Source organism: Melanotaenia boesemani, chromosome 6, assembly GCF_017639745.1.
Source record: "Melanotaenia boesemani isolate fMelBoe1 chromosome 6, fMelBoe1.pri, whole genome shotgun sequence".
Taxonomy (NCBI): domain Eukaryota; kingdom Metazoa; phylum Chordata; class Actinopteri; order Atheriniformes; family Melanotaeniidae; genus Melanotaenia; species Melanotaenia boesemani.
In genome coordinates, this window is record NC_055687.1 from 19,018,046 (window position 1) to 19,035,439 (window position 17,394).

At 35.6% G+C, this 17,394-nt stretch overlaps 1 protein-coding gene across 1 annotated transcript; it reads left to right on the forward strand.

The window, feature by feature from the left end:
- Window positions 1–7,194: 7,194 nt before the first annotated feature.
- Window positions 7,195–8,982, forward strand: LOC121641414 (SUN domain-containing protein 3-like). Its single transcript, XM_041987525.1, has 7 exons — window positions 7,195–7,470; window positions 7,581–7,744; window positions 7,860–8,012; window positions 8,109–8,218; window positions 8,329–8,502; window positions 8,618–8,707; window positions 8,842–8,982. The coding sequence occupies exons 1-7, from the start codon at window positions 7,382–7,384 to the stop codon at window positions 8,980–8,982; spliced, it is 921 nt and encodes a 306-aa protein (XP_041843459.1). The 5' UTR covers window positions 7,195–7,381.
- The last annotated feature ends 8,412 nt before the right edge of the window (window positions 8,983–17,394 follow it).

Genomic DNA, 17,394 nt, shown 5'->3' on the forward strand with positions numbered 1-17,394 from the left:
CTGGCTTCGGGATAAAGGAGGATCAGACTGATGGAGGTCTGGACAGAGCGAATGAACTGAACATGTTCTTCAATAGGTTTAGCTCACCTCCTGCTTCAACCCCAACTAGCCACACACCCTCCATGAGCCCACAGCTTTCCTGTCACACCTCCACTCTGTCACCCTGCAGCTCAGTCAAGGACCTGGACACAACCTCATCTCCCTCCACATCAGGACTTCCTGAAACCTCCTCTGCCTCCACCTCCACTCTGTCTGTCTCCTGTAACCAAGTCATGCAACAACTGGTGAAACTGAACCAGAACAAGGCTGCAGGTCCAGATGGTGTCAGTCCCAGAGTTCTCAAGACCTGCTCAAAACAGCTATGTCCGATTCTCCAGCACCTGTTCAACACCAGCCTGAGCCAGAGAAGAATCCCGGTGCTGTGGAAAACATCCTGCCTTGTTCCAGTGCCTAAAAAACCACAACCAGCTGAACCAAAAGACTACAGACCAGTCGCCCTGACATCTCACGTCATGAAAGTCCTGGAGAGACTCTTACTGGCTCACCTCAGCAAGCAGGTGAACACCTTTCAGGACCCATTACAGTTTGCATACCGTAATGGGCTTGGGGTTGAAGATGCCATCATATACCTGCTTCAGAGAGCCCACTCTCATCTGGACCAGTCAGGCAGCACTTTGAGGGTCATGTTCTTTGATTTCTCAAGTGCTTTTAATACGATTCAGCCTGCTCTGCTGTGTGAGAAGCTGCAGAAATTCCAGGTGGATCCCTCCACAACCACCTGGATTTACGACTACCTCACAAACAGACCACAGTTTGTGAGACTGAAAGGTTGTGTGTCTGAGATGGTGGTCAGCTGCACTGGAACACCACAAGGGACTGTACTTTCACCATTTCTATTCACGCTGTACACCTCAGACTTCCAGTACAACTCTGAGTTCTGTCATCTGCAGAAATACTCTGATGACTCAGCAGTTGTTGGGTGTATCAGTGATGGACAAGAAGCAGAGTACAGAGAACTGGTCGGTCAGTTTGTGAAATGGTGCGGTGACAATCATCTCATCTTGAATACCAAGAAAACAAAGGAGATGATTGTTGACTTCAGGAGGAACAAGAACACACATAGAAGTGTTTCCATCATGGGAGAGGAGGTGGAGGTGGTGGAGGAATACAAGTACCTTGGAGTTCAGCTGGACAACAGACTTGAGTGGAAAAGCAACACTGAGTACATTTACAAGAAAGGTCAGAGCAGACTCTACTTCTTAAGGAAGCTGAGATCTTTTAACGTCTGCACCAAAATGTTGCAAATGTTCTACAGGTCTGTTGTTGAAAGTGCAATCAGCTTTGCAGCAATCTGCTGGGGCAGCGGCATCAGAACCAGAGACTTGAAAAGAATTAACAAACTGATCAAGAAAGCTGGTTCTGTGCTTGGAGTAACTCTGGAGCCGCTGGAGTTGATCATCAAAAAAAGAATTCTGTACAAGCTGACGAAGATAATGGAAGATCCTTCACACCCTCTACACAACGCCGTGACGAAACAACAGAGTGTGTTCAGTGGGAGGCTTGTTCAAGTCCGATGCAAGACAGAGAGATACAGAAGATCCTTCCTTCCAGCAGCTATCAGGCTGAAGAACAAAGCCCTTAATTAATTAATGTGATTGTTTAAAAAAAAAAAAAAAAATACTACTACTACAATATTGAATTTCCCTTTGGGATTAATAAAGTATTTTTCATTCATTCATTTCATTCATTCATACATACATACATATACATACATGCATACATACATGCATACATACATACATACATACATACATACATACATACATACATACATACATACATACATATACATACATGCATACATACATACATGCATACATACATACATACATACATACATACATACATACATACATACATACATACATACATACATACATACATACATAGTCCTGATCATGGAAATATTGGCACTAGAGTAAGTTTAGTAAGACATTAGCACAGAATCACAAACTCAAACCTGTGTAAAAATATCACCACAAAGTTCTATAAAACTCAGATAAGTTGACTCGTCAGATACTGCACTCACTCTGCAGTATATTCTTACCATATTAGTACAAATGCAGCTTTAAACTGTCCCGCTGAGCTTTTCTGTTTAGTTAAGTTGATTTTCCAGATTTCTAACTATGCAGATTTTCTTTTATTGCCAAGGATTCTCAAAATTGAGTTGTAAACAATACTTGTGTGTTTATACAGTAGCTACAGTTACATTGTGTGTAACTTTCCCGTATTGGGAACTAAAGTGGGGAGGGCGGGGATATACTTGCTTAATCCTCAACTGACAGAGTGAAGGGAATTAAAACTGAAATGTGCATGAATGTTTAATAAAGGCGTAAGGATGCTGTTGGTGGTTTCTGTGATTCAGAAAGAATAGGCTACTGTAAAGAATATATAAACCATGGAGACTTTAACCTGAGAACCTCCAGCTCTGTTAATCTTTAAATTGAAGCTCATCCAACACATACACTTCTTTTAGCTGTTAAGTCTGATTTCTGATCAAAGATGGAGCGAAGACTGTATAGGCTACTCCTGCTTTTTGAAAAACTAACCAAGATAGATGCTCTACGCGAGAATGAGCGTGAGGGGGAAGCGGACAGAAGCATACGGCTTCCTGTCAGGACGTTCAAAATAAGAACGCTCATAATATAATATAATATAATATAATATAATATAATATAATATAATATAATATAATATAATATAATATAATATAATATAATATAACATAACATAACATAACATAACATAATATAATATAATATAATATAATATAATGAAATGAAATGAATGAAATGAAAAATACTTTATTAATCCCAAAGGGAAATTCAATAATAATATAATATAATATAATATAATAGTGAGAATAGAGAATATGTTTTCCAAAGTTGCGACTGTGACTTTACACACTTCACCAGTGGATTGTATACTTGGAGATAAGCCACTGACATCTCTTCACTGTTTCTGCATCTTTTCATAGTTTTGCACTATTAGTTGAAAGACCCAAGCTCTCTTTAAACTGACCCCCTCTGGAGTCTAACTGGACACCCCATGTGCGCCTCAGAGGATTGACAGGTCCCCTACAGGAGGTTTGAAAAGTCTTTCCAGACAGGGTTTGATCGGCAGTGTCACTGCACTGAAGTAAAATTTAAAATGGTTTGTTTGTTACTCACCTTTTAGAATTTTGACTGCACATCTGAGGGTATTTTGTCTCAGTGCAAGTGCAACTTCCAATGTTATGTAAGACTGTTAATCTAATGTTAGCCTGAAGCTACGGTGTTACTGAAAAATAAATACTGAAATATAAACATGGCTCAATAAACAAATTGATATTCCAATAAACTATACAACATTTAAAAATATTTTTTCTATTGTGAAACCTTTAAAATGTGACATACACTTGTGACATTTACATTTCTACTGTAATTTTCACCTGCCTTAATTTACTTTGTATTAATATTCCTATTTATTTACTTTTCCATATCATTTTACTTTAATTTTATTTATTTAGTGCTTTTTAAAATGTCTCTCCTGCTTTATTTTTATGCTTGTAATTATTTTCTATATTATTTTCTCTTTACATTTTCTTAGCCCCAAAAGTATTTATTACTGTATTTTATGTTAAATGTTTTGCATTTTATCTATTTATTTATTTATTTATTTATTCATTTATTTATTTATTTATTTATTTATTTATTTATTTATTCACACTTTTTGTTTAAATCACCCTCACATTTATGTCCTCATTATTTCCAACCTTGCTTTTTTCTTCCTCTATTTATTTCTCCAAGCATGTTTTTTCTTTATGCTTCCTGTTTAGATTTCTGTATGCATTTCTGCCTCATCATGTAAATGAGGAAGGCGGTCTTTCAATGCGGCAGATCCTTGCCTATTGGTCAAACATTAACAATATTCATTTTTTATTTTGACAGTTGTGGTCCTCCATAGCCACACAAGTCAACGTGGCCATTCAATATGTGAAAGTGCAAATGGCCAAACGGTGCTCAATCAACAACAAACATGTTAACAACCCTGGTCTTGACCAGGTAATGGTCAAGTAATGGTGGGTAATGAAGAAAGTCCTCACTGTGGTGTATGTCTCAAAATATTAGTATCTGACAGTATGAAGCCAAAAAAGCTACAACGCTACTTTAGAACGTATCACCTACACACAAAAAACGTCTGTTGATTACTTTAGAGATAAACAACTCAACTGTTATAAATAGTATTTGTTTTACCAAAGCATCACCCATCTCATCAAAGGATTAACTCACCTTATATGAAGTATTATGCAGTTTCTGGGTCTAAACTGCACAATAAAAACTATAGCGGAGGAACTATTACTTCTCTCTGACATTGATATGGTTTTAACTAAACTGTAATTAATGAAGTAGCAGCCAATAAACTTAAAACAATTTATCTGACAAACAATACTAATTCTGTAGCAAATTTCTTTGTACAGTTTGTCAGTGTGGGGGTGCACGTGGTACTGTGATTGGGAGGGTTTGACTTTATTGTTTCTATGAAAAGGGGGTTTGTGTGAGTGTGTGAGAGGAATACAATAATTTCCATTTTTAGTATAATTTTCTAACTATCTGAAACTTATCCCTGGCTATCTTTACTCATAGGACTGTTACAACAGCAGTATACCTGTCTCATAGTTTGATGCAGGACCTCCATTTTTAGTCACAATCAAAGATATCATTACAGTTCTTTCACGCTGATCATCTTCCATCCAGGTTCAATGTCTTTGATGTAAATTCTTTTTATGCCCAATCGTGACACCTTCAACTTTCACAAATAAATCTGTTGGTTAACGTATACTTCCTTTGTCTCTCTTTCAGCTTTGTTTGAGAGTTTCTTTGGCATTAAAGTCAAAATTTGTTTACATTTTCCAGACACAATAAAGACTGTCAGTAAAATCATTAAAAATAATTTTCATATGTTTCACAAAGAGTCAAACATATTAACAAGTTACAGATTAAAGTCTTTGTTACAGTTTAGAAAACTTCCTCTTGAAAATGCAGCTATTATTTATTTAAACTTTTATTTTAACTAAAAAGGGTGTAAGATTTACATAAAGCTATTTACTATTTAATTCTAAATACATTTAATGAATACATTAAGTTGTTATCAACAGTGAACGACCCTGTGAGGACTAAGACAACTAGTCTGACATCAGTGTGACGACTTGACTAAAACTGCAACACTATCATCCATGAACAGGGATGATCGCCCATCTGATCAACAGTTTCTATAACCTGATTCATAAAAGTGAATAAAAAGGTCTCATATTTGTGTTATATTCTTCACTTTGTCATTTTATGAAGGCATGTCCAAAACTCCGTACACCCGTGCTAAAAATCATCATTCTGTAAAAAGACCTTTTCAAAACACAAAAATCTCATGGGCTTTACCCATTCATCCATCCACCCATTTTCTATACCACTCACTACTTACATGTTGTTGTATTCTGATGTTAGTGTTAGTGTACAAAAAGGGATGACATTTAGTGGTGCATCTAGACAAATGTAATCAGTGTGACAAGAAAAAGTTGACTACACAATGTAACTGTAGCTCTTTTAAATGAACGATGGGAACCGATTCACAGCTGTGAGCCGTTCTTTTTATAAACAAATTTTTGACACTGCCTTCATCAAATCAAACTTTATTTGTAAAGCTCTTTTCATGCCATAGGCAACACAAAGTTCTTTACATGATTAAAAACCAGAATTAAAACACAAAATGAAATCTTTCACACACTCACACGCACACATGTATACACACACACGCCAAGCCCAATCTCCCCCACCTCCCTTCCAGCTAAAAATGACTGAATGAATAAATAAATAAATAAATAAATAAGAAGTAGTACAGTTGAGTAAAGTACTGTGAGTTCTATCCAAAACATTTACTAGAATTTGCACTGACTGCTCAGGTTTATTCTTTTTTATCTATATATCATATAGGTACATATTTTGATTGTTTGAATGGCTCTTTGAAAGGAATGGCTCCTCAAGATCCGGCTCCCTTCAAAGAGCCATAAATCCCATCTTTAATGTAAACGATTCTCAGAGTTTACCTTAGGCTAAAGTTGACCAAACAGCTGTAAACCAAGTACCAGGGATTAAGCCTTCTGTACCTTTACTTAGGAGACCAACGGGACAGGTCTCTCATAGGAACCCCTTGCAAACCCAAAGTGAAACATTGCAGCGATTGTAGCCCCCTAGTGGTGAACTTACAGGCGGGTGCGTTGTACGTAAGTCATTGGCCTGCTTTCATGAGAAAGATGTAAGGATTTCGTTCATAGCTATAAAGGTTATCTCACATTTACCTGGTAAATATGTTTGGGTCATGTTTATCTATTTTATTTTTTTATTTTTTTATTTACTTACTTATTTACTTGCTTGTTTATTTTTGGTTATTTCTTTTGCCATTCTGCAGTTTGTGAAAATGTTTCATTGATTATTTAAATGATTTATTTTTGACTCCAGGTTAATATTGTACAAATTTTGAAATGAGGACATTTCCTTTGAAGAGGAGGAGGTATGTAACATGATTTATTTTTCCCCAATTTCTGTAAAATTAATTTGATAAATATGCGTTACGTTAATTTACATGTTGAAGTGTACGTGCGCAGCTATTATTGTGCCGCGAGTGTGCATGAGTAAGCGCAGTAGTCGTTTGTGCGCATACACGTGCACATGCATGTACTAATGGGCGTAACGTTCGATTTGTTCTTTGATGATGTAACAAGGCAGAGGATTCTAAACCTGACATTCTGTTTTTGACATTCTGCTAAAAACTCAGAAATTTTGGGAAAAACGTTTCTCTGTTCAGCATCGATTTCAGGATTATTTCAAGTTATAGCAAAGTAAGTCATTTTCACAGTTATTTATACAGTAGCAATAAGAGTTTAAATTGTTTTTTTTATACATTTCCTATCAGAAACAACTTAAAATCTGTTTGTAGACTTTCTTAAAAACACTGTTTTTTATTTTTGCCAATATAATTTTGTTTATGTTCGTGCAAATCCCTCCAGCTTTGCACGAACATAAACTTAAAATTGCACTTGTTTTCAAGCGCAGTTTTAAGTTAGGCTGCTTGTTTGACTAAATGTAAAATCATATTGTAATGTTTTATCGTATAGTGATGACAAAAATCAAAATAGTTTAGACACAGAACTTAAAAAACTGTCTTATTGTATAAGAATTTATCTGCTGAGTTGTTTTTGATATTAGGTTAAAGATGAGGAAAAAAGCAATTAATTTATTTACTTTGTGTCACTAACCATTTCTCCATTTTTCTCTTTTGAATTACAGTCATGTCACGAAGAAGCTCTAGACTGGCATCCCTTGGATATTATGATAGTAATGGTATACCAACCATAAATTACAAAGAGACACCTTGGAGGTACGTTAAAGTAGTAATATGCATAATCTTTTTTCCAGCACTGTTATTTGGTTTTCTATGTAACAGCTTTAAAACTTGTAACTAACCTAAGTTGTATTTGTCACATTCAGATCACGTAAAAGGCGAAGAGTTCGTCCTCAAGTCCCGGAGGAGATGATATCTCCTGTAGAAGACGAGTTCCCCGTCTGCAACACTTTTGATGCAGAAGAAGAGTGCAGTAAAATAAAACTGCTACTTTCTATGTTATATGTATTTTTAATAATCTTCAGTGTTGGTAAGTAATCACCTCTCTTTAAAGTTATTCAGCAACCACTATTTGATAGTTTTGTATCATGTTTATTTTTTTAAATTATGTCACTAACCTTATCATTTTATATTTCCTCCACTAGGACTTGCATTTCTGATTAGTGCAATGAGCATATATCGCCCCGAACAGTATATTGAACAACCGTGTTTTCAAATCATGCACAAGGAGAATTTTAAGTTAAAGTGGAAAGAACCAAAAGCAGAATTTCTGCCAAATGTTGCTCTGGCATCACTAGGTAAGTCATCATTATCAAACACAACGTGGAACTTTATATATATCACACAGCAATAATTTGTTACTAACTAACTTTATTTGTATGTTTTGCGTGCAGGAGCAAACGTTGTATCTGGCAGGACCTCAGCATCATACAATTGGAAGAGGCCATTTTTCTGCAAACTTTTTCGAACATGCAAATTAGTTTCTCCAGGAGTTGTCATACAGGTATGTACTACATTCAGAAAACATAATGATCAGTGATTATTCAACTAAATCTAACAGTATTTTTTATACATTAGACTTACCAACTAACCATAATTTCTTTTTCTGTTCAGGGATCATCAGAACTGCTTCCTGGAAACTGCTGGTCCTTTGCTGGTCAGCAAGGACACATTACTATTAACCTGTCTCACAAAGTTCCCATCAGCCATGTGACACTCGGTCACATATTGAAGTCGGTGTCTCCATCTGGCACCACACCAAGTGCACCTAAGGAGTTTTCTGTCTATGTAAGTCACCAGTTTCTTCATTACTTTAATACCAGAATCCTGCCTAACCCTTTTGTAACTTAACAGATACACAGAAAACAAAGTGTTAACCAGAAATATATCTTTTATCTTCCAGGGAAAGAAAACAGTAGAAGATGAGGGAACTCTTCTTGGAACCTTTACATATGATAATGATGGAGACCAGTTCCAAACTTTTAAAACAGAGGTAATTATAAAGCTATGCTATCATGCACGTGAGCATGTGCATACATAAAATGTATCCAATCTATTCCTTTATTTTCCTCTTCTATTTACACATCACACTGACACTAACACTCATTTGTCTTTTTTGTCCCACAGGACCATAGTGAGGACATGTTTAGTTCAGTAAAGTTAAAGGTGAACAGCAACTGGGGCAAGCCGGAGTACACCTGTCTGTACAATGTCAGAGTACACGGGATGATAAGTAGCCCATACAGTAACCAGAAAATGCTAGAGTAGAATAAAACACACAAAAAAATATTAATTTAACAAAACAAAACAAAACAAAAACCTAAAAGATCAACGAGCAACGGGTTTAAATACACAAAGGACAACTAACAAGAAACAGGCTAAGTGAGTTAGCTGAAACAAAGCAGGTGCATTAATGACAGGAAGAAGGACGCAAAACAGAAAACACAAGGAAAACCTACAAAATAAGACAAGAAAAACAGAAAACAGAACAATCAATCAATCAAAACCAGAGACCCTGGCAGGTAGGATCCAAATGCAGGACTGAGATGAGAGACCAGCACAAGGAGGATAATCTCTCAGACATGGAAGAGGATTCAAGCCCAGAATGTAAAAAACATAACAGAACTCTAAGAAAAACAAAGCAAAACACAAAGATCATAAAAACAAACAAACAAACAAAACAAAACAAACAAACAGAAAAACAGAGTGGCTAAAACAGAGGAGGAAAGCACAAAAAGTAAAAAAACAAACAAACAAAAGCAGACAATGGAAAAAAACACCTAAAAGACCAGAGAATAGACCATAAAATGAAAATAAAAAAACAACAACAACAACAACAAACAAGAAGATTTTTGTGATACATGGAGAAAGGATCCAAATGCAGGACTGACAGGAGAGACCAGCACAAGGAGGATAATCTCTCGGACATGGAAGAGGATTCAAGCCCAGAATGTAAAAAACAGACAACTACACCACTACACACTACACAGCACACACACACACACACACATATATATATATATATATATAAGCTGTGATTAATCTAACCAATAATTTTAATCATTTGACAGCCCTGTGTATGTATCTAGTGTGCTATGACATTGTTTGTGTATCTATAACAACGTTCAATGGCAATAACAATGTCATTATGACATTATTATTGCTATTAACTTGTGCTTATCCTTTTCTCTCTCAGCAGGTGTCCCTGGCTTACCTTTACATGTATATTGTGTGTTATGACAGTATAACTTGTGCTTTTTTCCCTCGCCAGGTATCCTGACTCAGCCTCATGGTGCTTGTTTTGTCTCTCTGTCCTGTCCTCTCCATCCCCAACCGGCCGAGGCAGATGGCCGCCCTCCCTGAGCCTGGTTCTGCTGGAGGTTTATTTTTCTTTCGAAAGAAAGTTTTGTTTCCTCTCCACTGTCGCCCACGTGCATGCTCAGGATGGGGGATTGTATCGAAGATAAGATTCGATGCAATCCGTTGGTTTCCTTGGGTCCAATTACTAATTGGCTCATATAAATTAAAACTTGGGCTAAATAAAATATTTAATTACTAAGTTTAATGGTTGTCTCTGAAATCTTTTTTGTTTATTCCTTTTTTCTCTTATTAATATTATGATCCCCTGCCACTTACCTGATAGAATATGAAACAGACTCCACAACAACAAATTCCTTACTTATGCAGCTCTGCTCTGTTTACAATATTTCTTTTACTCTCGATTAGAGTAACAAAAAAAATTCATGTAGTGTCCAATAGATGTCACTGTAATCAGTAGATTGAAACTATTTTGACACGTTATGACCACAGACTGAAAGAAACCAGATTTAAATCTTGAACTGCTTTATTTATTTAGCTGATTAACTGAGACAGAAGTAAAATGTGATCACATAAATTTTAGTCTTTTCCAGACTAGTCTGAGCTTATTAAACCCACATACGTTTTTTTTGTTGTTGTTGTTGTTGTTGTTTTTTTCTTCTTAGTTTTGGCTAATAATACATATATTTTACAGTTTTAAGAACATTTAGGCTTTATCTAAATCAGCATTTACGGTACATTTTTTAAAAATGACTTGTGAGTAGGGTGATCTTTACTGAGCAGTGATCACAAGCTGCTAAGACCCGGGACTCGAACCACTGCTGACTGTGCTGAGGAACAGCAAATATAGAGCCTCATTCGCCAATATTTTTTCACAAATCTTCTGAAACTTGTTTTAAAGTTGGATTAGAGAAGTTGTTTTTATGAAAATCTTCCATCAGATTCATGAACATGTTCATAGACTGTGGAATTGGTCGTATCTTTCCTCTTAGATTGGTGAATACAAATCTATCCTTAGCTAAAAGGATGGACCAGCCGGCCCTGCTTTGCATAGGTAAACACCTCAATAGTACCTGTATAAGGTTGTGACTTACTGGTGTGCAAACAGACACAGCAATGAGACAGACAAGGAAAAATAAATAACAGAATGACAAAATGATGAATAATTATAAAAAATAATGATAAAGATGTGCAGTGAAGCATGAATTTCCTAAATTTTAAAGCGTTGACTTGATCGTAAATAATCACATGGTGAGCTTCAAATCATATAAAAATAGCTTTATACACAAACAGATTATTAATTACTCCTGAACTTGGACAGCGGTCTGCAGTCTGGTCCCATGAGCGCATCAACACGCGCATCCTCATGGTGCGGTGGTAAAGGGGGAAGTGGTACACTGAGGAATAAAATTTCATCACATAGCCTACTGTACCTTCTACACTTTGTAAAGCAAATTTCCAGCTGTTGTGGCATCATTTTAAGATGCTGGTCACCTACGGAGCAAGTTGTCCATCTGATGAATCCTCCAGGTGAGTCTGATACAGGGGCGGACTACAAGGAAAGCAGGACTGAAGAAGATCCGGGACTTGACCCAGATTACTGATGGATTGTTTTAGCATGTGCTTTTTTAAAAACAATGATACAGCATCTCAGCTGTCAAATTCTTTTCACCTTAAAGCAGACAAAAAACACTGGGTTACACTTGTAAATTAATTTGGTTTAATGAAGCAAAATAACATAAAATCAACAATCTCAACGACTATCAACAAATCACTCAGTCAGCTGCTGATTGAAGGCACCTCAGATCACTGGTCCAGGGAATACACCACATCCACTAATAGCAGAAAAGATAAAACAAGAGGGCTAAGTTTGATTATATAATTAATATATAGAAGAAAAAAATGCATCTTATTCTCTTACATGTGATCCTGGATGGCACCTCTGCTGTCTTTTCCTGCTCTGTTCTTCTTTCTTACACTGATTTCATCTCATGTTTCTTTGGTTTCTGCACACATTTTTCGACCAATTTCCAGCTCTGTAATTTCATTTCCAATGATGCAGCTGTACTGGGTAGCATCTAACCTTTTTTTAAAACACTGATAGTAAACAAAACACACACCTCAATCACCGTCATGTACAGTATATTTGTCTTGAACTACATAATTGATGATCTGAGGCTATTATGTTTTTGTATAATCAGGGCACACGCTTTACAGTTTTGTCCTGTTGAGTGCGATATGATGATATAATAAATATATTGTTGGGTTGTTGTACTGTGAAAATAAATCCTCTATGGGACATTACATTAAGATGAGTTTGAGCCTGTTTTATACAAATACAATCATCCTCAAATTCATTCATACACTTCCATTAAAGGTAAAATTGTCAATCATCACTCAAATAACCAGAAACTAAAAAAAGTAATAAGTAATAATGAATAATAATAATAAGTAATAATCGGTCGAGAGAGAGAGAGAGAGGTTCAGGTTCACAAGTCCCTTTTTGCAAGTCCAAGTTAAGTCACACGTCACTTTTAAATGTAATGAGTAATGTGCCTTGCTATTCCTGCCATCTGGTCTGCGTAGAAGATGTATCATAATATCCAAGGAATTAAAAATTCCTACTCACCCTTTATCTACCAGCATTTAGTAACAGCACTGATCTGTAACTTAAACAAATACTCTGCCCCTCTCCTCTGGATGATTTCTTTACTGAATTTGGAAAACCTGGAGTAAATATGTTCTTAACATCCAAAAAAAAACATCTGTACCTACAGAGAAACTTTCTAAACTAATACTGCAGTTCATAGCATTTTACCTGTATGCAGAGGAGGGCCAGTATGCTACACTTTAATGCAGGATTACCACCTGCCCTGTATGTTGTAGATGTTTTCCTGCAGCAACACACCTGATGTCAGATACTGCACTCACTCTGCAGTATATTCTTACCATTTTAGTACAAATGCAGCTTTAAACTGTCCCGCTGAGCTTTTCAGTTTAGTTAAGTTGATTTTCCAGATTTCTAACTATGCAGATTTTCTTTTATTGCCAACGATTCTCAAAATTGAGTTGTAAACAATACTTGTGTGTTTATACAGTAGCTACAGTTACATTGTGTGTAACTTTCCCGTATTGGGAACTAAAGTGGGGAGGGCGGGGAAATACTTGCTTATTCCTCCACTGACAGAGTGAAGGGAATTAAAACTGAAATGTGCATGAATGTTTAATAAAGGCGTAAGGATGCTGTTGGTGGTTTCTGTGATTCAGAAAGAATAGGCTACTGAAAAGAATATATAAACCATGGAGACTTTAACCTGAGAACCTCCAGCTCTGTTAATCTTTAAATTGAAGCTCATCCAACACATACACTTCTTTTAGCTGTTAAGTCTGATTTCTGATAAAAGATGGAGCGAAGACTGTATAGGCTACTCCTGCTTTTTGAAAAACTAACCAAGATAGATGCTCTACGCGAGAATGAGCGTGAGGGGGAAGCGGACAGAAGCATACGGCTTCCTGTCAGGACGTTCAAAATAAGAACGCTCATAATATAATATAATATAATATAATATAATATAATATAATATAATATAATATAATATAATATAATATAATATAATATAATAGTGAGAATAGAGAATATGTTTTCCAAAGTTGCGACTGTGACTTTACACACTTTCACCAGTGGATTCTATACTTGGAGATAAGCCACTGACATCTCTTCACTGTTTCTGCATCTTTTCATAGTTTTGCACTATTAGTTGAAAGACCCAAGCTCTCTTTAAACTGACCCCCTCTGGAGTCTAACTGGACACCCCATGTGCACCTCAGAGGATTGACAGGTCCCCTACAGGAGGTTTGAAAAGTCTTTCCAGACAGGGTTTGATCGGCAGTGTCACTGCACTGAAGTAAATTTTAAAATGGTTTGTTTGTTACTCACCTTTTAGAATTTTGACTGCACATCTGAGGGTATTTTGTCTCAGTGCAAGTGCAACTTCCAATGTTATGTAAGACTGTTGATCTAATGTTAGCCTGAAGCTACGGTGTTACTGAAAAATAAATACTGAAATATAAACATGGCTCAATAAACAAACTGATATTCCAAAAAACTATACAACAATATTTAAAAATATTTTTTCTATTGTGAAACCTTTAAAATGTGACATACACTTGTGACATTTACATTTCTTTTGTAATTTTCACCTGCTTTAATTTACTTTGTATTAATATTCCTATTTATTTACTTTTCCATATCATTTTACTTTAATTTTATTTATTTAGTGCTTTTTAAAATGTCTCTCCTGCTTTATTTTTATGCTTGTAATTATTTTCTATATTATTTTCTCTTTACATTTTCTTAGCCCCAAAAGTATTTATTACTGTATTTTATGTTAAATGTTTTGCATTTTATCTATTTATTTATTTATTCACACTTTTTGTTTAAATCACCCTCACATTTACATCCTCATTATTTCCAACCTTGCTCGTTTCTTCCTCTATTTATTTCTCCAAGCATGTTTTTTCTTTATGCTTCTTGTTTAGATTTCTGTATGCATTTCTGCCTCATCATGTAAATGAGGAAGGCGGTCTTTCAATGCGGCAGATCCTTGCCTATAGGTCAAACATTAACAATATTCATTTTTTATTTTGACAGTTGTGGTCCTCCATAGCCACACAAGTCAACGTGGCCATTCAATATGTGAAAGTGCAAATGGCCAAACGGTGATCAATCAACAACAAACATGTCAACAACCCTGGTCTTGACCAGGTAATGGTCAAGTAATGGTGGGTAATGAACAAAGTCCACACTGTGGTGTATGTCTCAAAATATTAGTATCTGACAGTATGAAGCCAAAAAAGCTACAATGCTACTTTAGAACGTAATGGTCAAGTAATCTGAAACTTATCCCTGGCTATCTTTACTCATAGGACTGTTACAACAGCAGTATACCTGTCTCATAGTTTGATGCAGGACCTCCATTTTTAGTCACAATCAAAGATATTATTACAGTTCTTTCACGCTGATCATCTTCCATCCAGGTTCAATGTCTTTGATGTAAATTCTTTTTATACCCAATCGTGACACCTTCAACTGTCACAAATAAATCTGTTGGTTAACGTATACTTCCTTTGTCTCTCTTTCAGCTTTGTTTGAGAGTTTCTTTCACATTAAAGTCAAAATTTGTTTACATTTTCCAGACACAATAAAGACTGTCAGTAAAATCATTGAAAATAATTTTCATATGTTTCACAAAGAGTCAAACATGTTAACAAGTTACAGATTAAAGTCTTTGTTACAGTTTAGAAAACTTCCTCTTGAAAATGCAGCTATTATTTATTTAAACTTTAATTTTAACTAAAAAGGGTGTAAGATTTACATAAAGCTATTTACTATTTAATTCTAAATACATTTAATGAATACATTAAGTTGTTATCAACAGTGAAAGACCCTGTGAGGACTAAGACAACTAGTCTGACATCAGTGTGACGACTTGACTAAAACTGCAACACTATCATCCATGAACAGGGATGATCGCCCATCTGATCAACAGTTTCTATAACCTGATTCATAAAAGTGAATAAAAAGGTCTCATATTTGTGTTATATTCTTCACTTTGTCATTTTATGAAGGCATGTCCAAAACTCCGTACACCCGTGCTAAAAATCATCATTCTGTAAAAAGACCTTTTCAAAACACAAAAATCTCATGGGCTTTACCCATTCATCCATCCACCCATTTTCTATACCACTCACTACTTACATGTTGTTGTAATCTGATGTTAGTGTTAGTGTACAAAATGGGATGACATTTAGTGGTGCATCTAGACAAATGTAATCAGTTTGACAAGAAAAAGTTGACTACACAATGTAACTGTAGCTCTTTTAAATGAACGATGGGAACCGATTCACAGCTGTGAGCCGTTCGTTTTATAAACAAATTTTTTACACTGCTTTCATCAAATCAAACTTTATTTGTAAAGCTCTTTTCATGCCATAGGCAACACAAAGTTCTTTACATGATTAAAAACCAGAATTAAAGCACACAATGAAATCTTTCACACACTCACACGCACACATGTATACACACACACGCCAAGCCCAATCTCCCCCACCTCCCTTCCAGCTAAAAATGACTGAATGAATAAATAAATAAATAAATAAGTAAAAAAGAAGTAGTACAGTTGAGTAAAATACTGTGAGTTCTATCCAAAACATTTACTAGAATTTGCACTGACTGCTCAGGTTTATCCTTTTTTATCTATATTTTTCCTATAATTTTTTATCTTGTATATTAGATTTCATATAGGTACATATTTTGATTGTTTGAATGGCTCTTTGAAAGAGACGGCTCCGCAAGATCCGGCTCCCTTCAAAAAGCCATAAATCCCATCTTTAATGTAAACGATTCTCAGAGTTTACCTTAGGCTAAACTTGACTAAACAGCTGTAAACCAAGTACCAGGGATTAAGCCTTCTGTACCTTTACTTTGGAGACCAATGGGACAGGTCTCTCATAGGAACCCCTTGCAAACCCAAAGTGAAACATTGCAGCGATTGTAGCCCCCTAGTGGTGAACTTACAAGCGGGTGCGTTGTACGTAAGTCACTGGCCTGCTTTCATGAGAAAGACGTAAGGACTTTGTTCATGGCTATAAAGGTTATCTCACATTTACCTGGTGGATATGTTTGCGTCATGTTTATTTTTTTATTTTTTTCATTTACCTCCTTACTTACTTATTTACTTACTTGTTTATTTTTGGTTATTTCTTTTGCCATTCTGCAGTTTGTGAAAATGTTTCATTGATTATTTAAATTATTTATTTTTGACTCCAGGTTAATATTGTACAAATTTTGAAATGAGGACATTTCCTTTGAAGAGGAGGAGGTATGTAACATGATTTATTTTTCCCCAATTTCTGTAAAATTAATTTGATAAATATGCGTTACGTTAATTTACATGTTGAAGTGTACGTGCGCAGCTATTATTGTGCCGCGAGTGTGCATGAGTAAGCGCACTAGTCGTCTGTGCGCATACACGTGCACATGCATGTACTAATGGGCGTAACGTTCGACTTGTTCTTTGATGATGTAACAAGGCAGAGGATTCTAAACCTGACATTCTGTTTTTGACATTCTGCTAAAAACTCAGAAACTTTGGGAAAAACGTTTCTCTGTTCAGCATCGATTTCAGGATTATTTCAAGTTATAACAAAGTAAGTCATTTTCACAGTTATTTATACAGTAGCAATAAGAGTTTAAATAGTTTTTTTTATACATTTCCTATCAGAAACAACTTAAAATCTGTTTGTAGATTTTCTTAAAAAACATTGTTTTTTATTTTTGCCAATATACTTTTGTTTATGTTC